The 10,541-nt window shown below is 45.8% G+C and overlaps 1 protein-coding gene across 5 annotated transcripts; it reads left to right on the forward strand.

Annotated features, from left to right (window-relative positions):
* LOC131136134 (contactin-associated protein-like 5) lies at positions 1-10,449 on the forward strand. 5 transcript variants are annotated; one of them, XM_058082681.1, is made up of 24 exons: positions 1-397; positions 1,068-1,174; positions 1,240-1,418; positions 1,506-1,644; positions 1,718-1,921; positions 2,029-2,213; positions 2,285-2,428; positions 2,518-2,767; positions 3,770-3,913; positions 3,984-4,143; positions 4,247-4,353; positions 4,440-4,559; positions 5,542-5,739; positions 5,926-6,001; positions 6,077-6,189; positions 6,266-6,436; positions 7,464-7,670; positions 7,746-7,985; positions 8,065-8,274; positions 9,133-9,266; positions 9,335-9,422; positions 9,506-9,688; positions 9,762-9,824; positions 9,970-10,449. In XM_058082681.1, the coding sequence occupies exons 1-24, from the start codon at positions 363-365 to the stop codon at positions 10,053-10,055; spliced, it is 3,543 nt and encodes a 1,180-aa protein (XP_057938664.1). In that variant the 5' UTR covers positions 1-362; the 3' UTR covers positions 10,056-10,449. The 5 variants fall into 5 exon arrangements, with proteins under 5 accessions (XP_057938664.1, XP_057938666.1, XP_057938663.1 ...); XM_058082683.1 differs by having other exon boundaries at positions 1,240-1,313; positions 9,503-9,688; positions 9,970-10,448; XM_058082680.1 differs by having other exon boundaries at positions 9,503-9,688; positions 9,970-10,447.
* Positions 10,450-10,541: the final 92 nt, after the last annotated feature.

Genomic DNA, 10,541 nt, shown 5'->3' on the forward strand with positions numbered 1-10,541 from the left:
TTGTGTTCAATAAACGGAGCCCACACGTCCTCTCAAGTTACTGAGTTTTTGTCCAAAAAGAGCGACTCTAATCGCCCTACACCTCTTCCCGATACAATGGCACGGTGACACAATGTAGCGCCTTGTTAGCACGATGGGACAGAAAACTTCAAAACTGCTAACTAACCGGGTTATGACAATATAGTCACGCCGGCATACAAGTCAACGTCAACCGCTAGAGGTCATCAAATTTTAATGTCTGTGTGTGTATGTGTGATGCTGAGGAGGAGGAGGCTCAGGCTGGAAGAGTGTTGGTCAAACAGCAGTGGAAGACTGAGTAGGAGGACGAGGATGATGAAGATGTTTACACTGCTGGGTGTCGTATGGATTCACGTGATTGTCAGCGTCACCTGTCATTGTGAGTATGTGCATCATTATCTTGATGTCATGTTCAACACATATATATATACACACTCACATATTGTATGTACTCTAACTGAAATGTGGTAAGTCTCCTTGGGGTCCTGAAAACTGTTATAGAAATACAGTTATTATTATTATAGTATATTGAATAATATATGTATATTATTGTTGCTATAGATATTGTATTTGTATCACGCATAGTCCAGCATAGTAGTCTGTTGATTCATGATTTTCAGTGAGTGAAAAGTAGAGTTCAGCTAGTTTTAATTGTTTAAATGATTATTAAGAAGAAGATGCACTTCCGGAATAACAAACAAAAGACAATATATTTATACTTAATATATTTATATTTAATAAATAATATATTTATACTGTTTATTCTGTATATTTTGTATTTTCCATTCTTTTTTAATAGATGTGTCTGTACCTACTTCACCCAAACAAATTCCTAGTATACCTGGCAATAAACCCTTTTCTGATTTCTGATTCTGATGATTGTCATTAAATGATGATGTTGACACTCACCGATCTGCGTGTTGCATTAGCATAATCCTAGTGTCTTGAAGCAGGAAGTAAATATAGACGGTAGTGTCAGCTTTTAATATGGTGGCAGTTGACACTTGTTGAAGGATGGATGTTGTGTTGCCCCTGTCTCTGTTAGACAGCTGCAACGCTCCTCTGGTGTCCACGCTGCCTCGGTCGTCTTTCAGTAGCTCGTCGCAGGCATCCTCTGGCAATGCTTCCCACTCTGCCAAGATGGACACTAGAGATGGTGGGTCTCACACAAGGACAAATGCACATTTAGCATGTATTGTTTATAGCTGCCGTGTTGTCTAGGAGGGGCAAGTTGGTCTCTTGCAGAGATGGACCACACCCCCTGGTTGCAGCTGGACCTCAGGGAGCCAATGGAGGTAACGGCGGTGGCCACACAGGGGCGTGTCAGCAGGTATCGCCTCTTTTACGGCGACACACCTCAGACCCTGAAGGAATACCTACAGGACGACAGCCACTTCTTGGCATGTGACACACGAGCCGGGTGGGAGGAGCTTAGTCAAATGACATCCTGTCACATCATGTCATGACTTTCGGACCTGTCTCTGCAGACAAACGCAGATGCTCAGGCGGCTGTCCTCGTCAAACTGGCGCCACCACCGAGGTGTCGCTTCTTGCGCTTTGTCCCTCTGGAATGGACTTCCAGTGACGGGCTGGGCCTGCTCGTGGATGTGTTTGGCTGCTCCTACAGTAAGCCCCACTACGTCGCCGTGTGACACAAACAAGCTAATCATTCATGTCACTCACAAACGGTTGCTTGCAGAGTCGCACGTAGCTGACTTTGACGGCCACAGTGCTCTACTGTACCGCTTCAAGCAGAAATCAGTGTCCACGGCTAAAGACGTCATCTCGCTGAGGTTCAAAAGCCGACAGGCTGACGGCGTGCTTCTTCATGGTGAAGGTCGCCGTGGGCACTTCATCACGCTGGAGCTGCGGGCAGCCAGACTGGTCCTTCACCTCAACTTGGGTCAGTGCAACCTCCAAACTACCTCATCCTCCTTAGCTTCTCATCTATTTAACATGTCAACTCATTCTCTTCTCACAATCTCTTGTCTCAAACTTCACTGCCATCAGATAGCACGAGTGATGGCCGAGTCGGGAGCGAGGTGGCCGGGACCGTGGGAAGTCTTCTGGACGACGAGCGGTGGCACTGGGTGGCGATAGAGCGCCTCAACAAGCAGGTGAAGGTCAGCGTAGACCGCCACACTCAGAGCTTCGAGACCCGAGGCCAGGGGGAGTCGCTGGAGGTGGACTATGAGGTCAGTCTGAGGTAAAAAGTTTTATTCTGTTGTTCTATACACGACTCACAAGTTTCGCCTTCCGGTGTCAGCTGAGCTTCGGAGGCATTCCTCTGCCTGGCAAGCCCGGAACTTTCCTAAGAAGGAACTTTGAGGGCTGCATGGAGAATGTCTACTACAATGGCATCAATGTTATCGACCTGGCTAAAAGACGCAAACCTCAGATGTACACCGTGGTGAGCTCCAGCTATTTCTTCTGATCTACTGTGAGAGTTGGAAGTCAGCCTTCACTGTAATATCATTCAGTACCTACTGCACCTTTCAGGGCAACATCACCTTCTCATGCTTGCGACCTGAGCGGACGGCATGCACCTTCGTCAGCTCCAACAGCAGCTTTCTGTGGCTGCCGTCAGCCCTCCAGACCACCATTGGTGGAGGGGACTTCTCCATTCGCTTCCAGTTTAGAACTTGGAACCCAAACGGGCTGCTGCTTGCCACTGGACTTGGAGTGATGCAATGGAAGCTGCGATTGCACATCTCCAACGGTCAGCTGCTCCTAGGCAATGCTGCCACAGGTCAGTGAGAGCTTAATGGTGCTTTTATGTCGGCGGGGTGGCTGGACAGTAAATCCATTAAGTTCATATTAGGGATCGACCGAAATGTTTTTTTTGGGGGCGATGTCGATACCAATTTTTTTTCCATCACCCTCAGTCGATGGCCGATTTTGCTTGGGCCAATATTTGTGGCCGATACTGCTTTTGATCCCTCAATTTACATGAAAAAATGACCATGATAACAAATATTACAGGTCTCATGTTTAAACAAATATTTATTGAAATGTAAACACTGAACACAGTAGGATTCAGCTTTCTTAAACACACATTTAAACGGCATTATCAACTTTAAAAGGAATAAATATTCAACCATGTGCAAAACGTTTTTTGTCGTAGTTTAAATTTATCTAGCATCGATGTGATGACACACAAACACATCACACTGACACAATTTAGTACGATATATAAAACATTTCTCTCATCATTAAAGTTGGTGTTGTGAACGATAAAGACCTCTCATAAGCAGACACGGCTGCTCCAATTCCTTGGAGAGCGCACACACATAACACGACACAAACAAAGTTGCATAGTTGTTCTTTCTTGTTCTGCTCAACTAGTGAGAGTGCCAGTGAAATGTGATGAGCTTAGTAAAGTGTTAAAAGCAAGCTAACTCTATTACTTGTGAAAACGCGCCCTTGATGTGATTCAACAATGGGGGCGGGGTACCGCGACTACGTGTGTTGCGGTGGATGCCTGACTGTAAATCATGCGGTGGAAAAATACATCAGCGAACCCACGAGCGCATCGGCCGATACCGATACAAGGAAAAAACACAAATATTGGCCCGATATATCGGCCGGCCGATGTATCGGTCGATCCTTAGTTCATACTGCAAAACACTATAAACACCTTCCTGGATGTCATGTTCTGATTATTAGCTTCATACTAGCTACTTCATTTATGTTCAGCTTGCAATTGAAGTACCCAGCAGAAACACCAGAAAGCGTGTCTTCCTATCTGCAGGCCCCCGGGTCAATGACGGACTGTGGCATTGGCTGAGCATGGACTACAGGGGTCTGCGGCTGGTTCTGACTCTGGACCTCCAGCCAATCATCACCATGCGACAGCCCCACCCACTTGAGCCCAACGGAGGGTTCTTCTTTGGGGGTGGGTGCCAATGACATTCTGCAGGAAGACGATGTGATGCACTTATGTGTTTTTTGCACGTGTCCACCAGGATGCGGGGCATCCGGCTGCCAGAGTCGGAGTTTGTCGTTCCAGGGCTGCATCAGGCTGCTGTCCATTGACCGGAGGCCTGTCAAGCTGAGCCTCGTGCGGCGAAACTTGCTGGGAAACTTCTCATCTCTGAACTTTGACACCTGCCACATCCGAGACCGGTCAGCGCTACGTCACTGCTCCTCTCTGCACGAGGTGGCGCTCTAGCCAGATGTGTGTTCATTTGTCACATGTGTGCGTGCTTAGCATGTTGTGCTGTTGCAGGTGTCTTCCTAACATGTGCGAACACGGCACCTCGTGTACACAAACATGGAACCATTTCAACTGCGATTGTTCTGGAAGTGGATACGCCGGAGCTACGTGTCACCACTGTGAGCTGCACTTAGCGAATATAATATCACGTATGTAAAAGAATACGACGTGACGAGAGTTTGACAACTTGTTTGCGCCCTTGCAGCCATCTTTGAGCCATCCTGCGAGTCGTACAAACTCAGCGGTGGCTCGTCGGGCTTCTACTTCATTGACACGGATGGCAGCGGCCCACTGGGGCCCACACGGGTATACTGCAACATGACAGGTAGTAGTGCCCTGCCCATTCCTAATTCAGCATTTACGTCCCTGCGTATTGGCAGATTTCTTTTCACTGTTTTAAATTGTTAATAACTCCTTTTCATGGTAACTTAAAGTGCTCATGACACCTAAAAATAGTTACTCTTGTCATTTTCACTGTGGAAAATAACATTAAAAGGCATTTTTCCTGGTTTGGGACCGAATTAAATTGACTGAATTTTAATTACTGGATATTTTTTGTACCATAAGTGGTCCCGACTATTTTAGCTCGACCGAGACAGAGAAAACACAAGCAGTGACATGTATTGACATAAACAAAAGTAAAAAAAAATGCAGAAGACGTTCAACCTTGGAAAAGCAACACACCCAAGTGGTTCCGTTCTTTGGATCTAGCTCTATAGTGTCTTGCTACATATAATAATGGTAATGGTGTTAGCATGGTCGTTATAATTGTTCATTGCAGCTTCATTTGTTGTCTTCATATGATGAAAATTACAGTGGTCCCCTATTTTTGCATTTCATATTCTGGATCATAGTATCCGGAATTGGATCAGTTTGATATTTTGTAGAACCTGTTAGAAACTTGTCCTGTATTTTTTCTTCCATGTGCTCTGGCCATTTTTTGTGGGGTTATATGAAAATGGTCCTATCTTGCAATGTTAAAGAATTCAGTTCTTCCATATATACAATGTATCCAGTATGCCTGTAATTGTTGCTTAAATGTAACAGTAGGAGGCATTTTAAGGTATCAAAAATTAGCTTTTTATGGGTGCATCCATTGTTTGCAGTTTTTGCATTTCACAGAGCATCTTGGGAAAATAACCCAGCGGAAAGCAAGAATCAAACTTGTACTTCGACACTGATGAGCCCAGACAACATTTTAATAGGCTGCAATAAATGATGTGCTAGCACTCACTAATCATCTAGCAGCTGGTAACTTGTCAGTAACTTGTTACAGGCAACTGTTGTTGATGTCACATGTGCTACAGACGACCAAGTGTGGACGGTGATGAGTCACAACGTCACACTTCCTGTCCGAATCAGTGACTCTACACACAAGCCTCACGTTATGAAGTTTAACTACAGCGCATCGCCCCAACAACTGCGTGCCATCGTGATGGCGTCTGAGCAGTGCCGACAGGAAGTGGTATTCTTTTGCAAAAAGTCTCACCTCTTCATCACCGAAGGTGAGTTGCCAATCTTCACTCTGTCGTCACATTGTGGGTGAGCCATGAACGGTTCGTGAAGGCTCCATGTCGTAAATGTTGGTAATGAAGTCAATGTTACTTGATGTTCACGCGTGATTGGTGTTTTCAACAACATCACTACTTCAGCTTCCTGTAGCTGTGTGTGTGTGTGTGTGTGTGTGGTAGATGGAAGGCCGCTGTGCTGGTGGGTGGACCAACATGGGGAAAGGAGGACTTTCAGGGGCAGCTCCAACGACATTTGGTAGCACTTCAATATTATATTCAGGACTAGTAATTAGCATGATCAAAGGTCAAAGCAGTACTGTTTTCCGCTCAGGTCCAAGAACTCGGAGGTCCTGTCCCACAAAGAGCACCTCCCGTTAAGCATCGTCATTGTCGACGACTCTCAAGCCGTTTACAGCGTGGGCCCTCTGCTTTGCCATGGAGACAGTAAGTGCATGTCACATTACCAGCTGACACCACGCGACCTGCATCAGAAATCACCTCAGCTCTTTCTTGCTGCTAGGGCATCTTTGGAACATGGCGTCCTTCTACCAGGAAGGGGCCTACCTCTGCTTCCCACCCCTACAAGCCACACAGACCTTTGATATCAATTTCTACTTTAAGACCGCTGCTCCGTCTGGGATCATTCTGGATTCTGGGGATCAGAAAGACTTGATCCGTGTGGAACTCAGCTGTGAGTTCACACCAAAAACACATGATTGGCATGTGCCCATTAATCCCTTTTTAAAGCTGATCCCAAAAAACAGATTGCCATGCGACGGCGACTTGACAATTAGTGTTAGGACAACACAAACATGACATGTGGATGTGAACTGTGTCACGTAGGGTTCCCAGCAACACTTAAGGTGCTTTGGTTGGACACAAAGAATACACGGCTACCGGACTATTTTGTTTGCGAAATATGGCAGGTATAGGGATGACTGTATGAAAAATTTTGACAAAAAAAACTGTGAAGTAAGAAAGCTGAGACATGACTCTCCAACAATTTTTTATTCATACAGAGGAGGCATAATTATAATATATTAATTCATTCATTTTCTACCGCTTTTCCTCACAAGGGTCGCGGGGGGTGCTGGAGCCTATCCCAGCTGTCTTTGGGCGAGAGGCGGGGTACACCCTGGACTGGTCGCCAGCCAATCACAGGGCACATATAGACAAACAACCATTCACACTCACATTCATACCTATGGTATGCAAGATGCGTATGGACAATTTGGAGTCGCCAATTAACCTAGCATGTTTTTGCAATGTGGGAGGAAACCGGAGTACCCGGAGAAAACCCACGCACCCACCCATGCACGGGGAGAACATGCAAACTCCACACAGAGATGGCCGAGGGTGGAATTGAACCCTGGTCTCCTAGCTGTGAGGTCTGCACGCTAACCACTTGACCACCGTGCTGCCCACTTATAATATATATTATATTAAAATATAAAGAAATTCTAAGACATCTTTGGGTAAACTTTGAGTGTCATTTGAGTATTTGGTAATTTTTACTCATTGCTGCAAGTTTCCTGGTCTTCGATAATCAATGGTCACCCAATGTGAGTACATAACCTAACGTGGCCAGCTTTGATCCGCAACTTGATTATCGTGGCCTATTAGTTCAGCATTGAGATAAAACTTAGTTTAGCTTTGGCATATTGGTCCATTAGTGTAGCTGACTGTGTGTGTGTGTGTGTGTGTGTGTGACATACCAGCTCCTTCTGTAGTGACGATGTCGTTCAGCGCAGCGGTGGTGTCCGTCAAGTCCCACCTCCCATTGAATGATGGCCAGTGGCACTACGTGAGGGCGGAGCGTAACGTAAAGGAGGCATGGCTGCAGGTGGACCAACTTCCTGTGGTCTTCATGGAGGCACTGATTGATAGAGCTGCACACCTCGGCCTTGGCGGGAATTTCTTTGTAGGTACGAGAGCTCCATGGTGGCCACGATGAAGATTTGTTTGTACAATTACAGTATGACATTGTGCCATTCACTTAGGGGGAGCGCCGTATGGTCCACAAAGCTTCTTAGGCTGCATCAGGTCTCTGACAGTCAACAGCGTAACCTATGACCTGCAAGAGAGGGCCAAGAAGGCACCCGGCGTGAGCCCCACATGTCACGGTTACTGCGATGGTTCAAGCGTTGTTTGTCACAACCACGGACGTTGCGTTGAAAAGAGCGATGGCTTCACCTGTGACTGCTCGCGCTCAGCATACGCTGGGTTGCTGTGCAATGATGGTGAGTCCCACACCATCACTTATTGTCACCAGAAGGCACCACGCTGACCGTGTGATGAGTACGGCATCTGTGTCCGCAGAGGTGGCGCTGTCCTTTGACAAGGAGACGTCAATAACCTACACCTTTTCACCGGAGAACCATCAAAAGTCGCCAAAACTGTCAGAGGGTGGTGAGCCCAGAGCCAGAGAGGATGTGACTTTCAGCTTCGTCACCTTGCAGAGACCCGCCATGTTAATGAGCATCAAAAATGACAGGATGCACTACATAGCTGTCCTTCTTGCTGGCGACGGTACCAAAATATGACATTACTACATTATGACAACACTAAATTATGACATCACCACATTGTGAAACGACTTCATAATGCCATGACTACCGTAATTTCCGGACTATAGAGCGCACCTGATTATAAGCGTCACCCACTACATTTTTGGAGGAAAACCGATTTTGTACATACATAAGCCGCACCTGTATATAAGCCGCATGTGCCCACATTAAAACATGTAAACATATTTACAAAGAAAGACGGTACACAGAGAGAGTTTTCAAAGTTTTAATAATATAACTTAACAATAATAATAATATAACTTTCTTCACAAACGGTGCCTGTGACGCGGCAGTAAAACGGTAGCACCATGGTAACACCACGCTAGCAACACAATAGCAACACAGTATAACAGGTCTGCTTTTATTACATCTGAAAGCTTTTTTCGTCTTTTTACATTGCTCCAGTTCTTCCCGCTGCCGTTTCCAGCGTCTCACCATCGATTCGTTTATGCCAAGTTTACGTGCAGCAGCTCTGTTTCCTTCTTTATCGGACAGCTCGATTGCTTTTAGCTTGAAAGCTGCGTCATATGCCTTTCTTTTTCCATGATGAGGGTATGTTCACGCTAATTTAATTTATGCACAAGACAAGAAGTTGCAGTCTTCCTCGACGCATACGTATATTCCACCGGTCTTAATCTTTACCTTTTCTACTCGAGAGCCCCTGGCGGTCGTTAGAAAAATTACATAAATTGGCCGCATCACTGAATAAGCCGCAGGGTTGAAAGTTTGGTAAAAAAGTAGCAGCTTATAGTCCGGAATTTACAGTGCATGAAACGTCACTACATCACCACATGGTAACTGTTGTCAAACTGTCTTGCAGGAAGTCTACGTGTGTGGTATGGCCTGCAGAGCGACGGGAAGCCTGAGGTCTTTAGTCCTGCGTCCAGTAGCCTGGCTGACGGGCGACCCCACCGTGTCAGAATCCTTCATGAGAGCAAAATAGTCTGCGTGCAGGTGAGCACTTCCTGTTGTGTGGAGGATGCCACACACCTTTTGTAATGTGTGTGCATGGTGACTGGCAGGTGGACCAGGAAGTGAACAAGAAGTTCATTCTGGAATCCAATGCTGAGCCGATACTCATCACGACAATGACTTTGGGAAAGGTCACATGTAAGATGCACACAGTTGATTTACAGGTCAGACCGTACTGCTGCGTCAAGGTGGTAAGTTGCTTTCATGTCTTTGCGCAGTAGATAAGTCACTCCCCCTGGAGGTGATCTCAGCCGGCCAGGCGGGTTTTGTAGGCTGTCTGTCATCGGTCCATGTTAATCATGTGGCCCCCCTGAAGGCGGCGCTGTTGCAGAGAGGTGTCTCTCCGGTTGAAGTCCGTGGTGCACTTGTGTCCAGATGCTCCATTGCGTCGCACAATCTGAAAGGTGACGCTTTGCCTTTTCTTTTGCCCTCTTCTACCTGTAAATCTTTGCATCTTCACCTTGTCTTTGTGAGTAGAGCAGACCACCAGCACCACGGCAAGTAAAGATGGCGGTCAGAAGGAGACCGGGCTTGTCACAGGTGTGTCCTTCACTTCTTTGTAGAGCTGCTGCGTTGAGCGTTGACTAGAGGGAGGTACAAAGGTCTTCAACTGTCACGCTCCTCCCGTTACCGATGAGTTGGCTGCTTATGGACTTCCTGCTAACTTCTTGTACCTACTCTGCAGGGTGTGTGGTGGCACTTGTTCTCACCGCTGCCTGCCTGCTCACCGCCATAATCCGCCTCCTCTACCGCTGCCGTGCCCAAAGCTAACAAAGGGGCAGATCTTAGGGCGAAGCTTCACATGCACAACTGGAAAGGCTACCACATCACCAAGAGCTGCAGAACATTCTGAAAGTTCAGTTTGATGTTTTTGTAAACGAGTTAGCCACCTTCTCATTACAACGGTCTCTCCATGTTAATGCAAAGTTAAAGTAAATTAATTTCAATTTATTTATAGAGCACAAGTCATACAAAAGATAATTTAAAGTAGGCTAAAATCACCTCATAAAATTATTACATAAAAACAAAATAATTCCAAAATCATTACATACAATTCTATAATCATTGCATCAAACAAAAATTTAAAGGCAGCAGACTTTGTGAAGATTTATATTTGTTTCATTTTTAAAACATTAGGCCATGAGTGTACATAGCATGTGAACTTTTATTCTTACAACTGATAACAAAATGAAAAATAAATGACAAAAATGATCTCTTGTTGTTGGGTGTTGACCTATCGTGTTCTTGTCAAGCATG

Source organism: Doryrhamphus excisus, chromosome 9 (assembly GCF_030265055.1).
Source record: "Doryrhamphus excisus isolate RoL2022-K1 chromosome 9, RoL_Dexc_1.0, whole genome shotgun sequence".
Lineage (NCBI taxonomy): Eukaryota > Metazoa > Chordata > Actinopteri > Syngnathiformes > Syngnathidae > Doryrhamphus > Doryrhamphus excisus.

What these genes read in the sequence shown, in the direction of transcription:
- LOC131136134 (XM_058082680.1), top strand. Translation starts at nt 363, where the DNA reads ATGGATTCACGTGATTGTCAGCGTCACCTGTCATT. An exon ending in ACCTGCCACATCCGAGACCG is followed by an intron (nt 4,144 to 4,246) that starts GTCAGCGCTACG and finishes GTGCTGTTGCAG; the next exon opens with GTGTCTTCCTAACATGTGCG. An exon ending in TGGGTTGCTGTGCAATGATG is followed by an intron (nt 7,986 to 8,064) that starts GTGAGTCCCACA and finishes CTGTGTCCGCAG; the next exon opens with AGGTGGCGCTGTCCTTTGAC.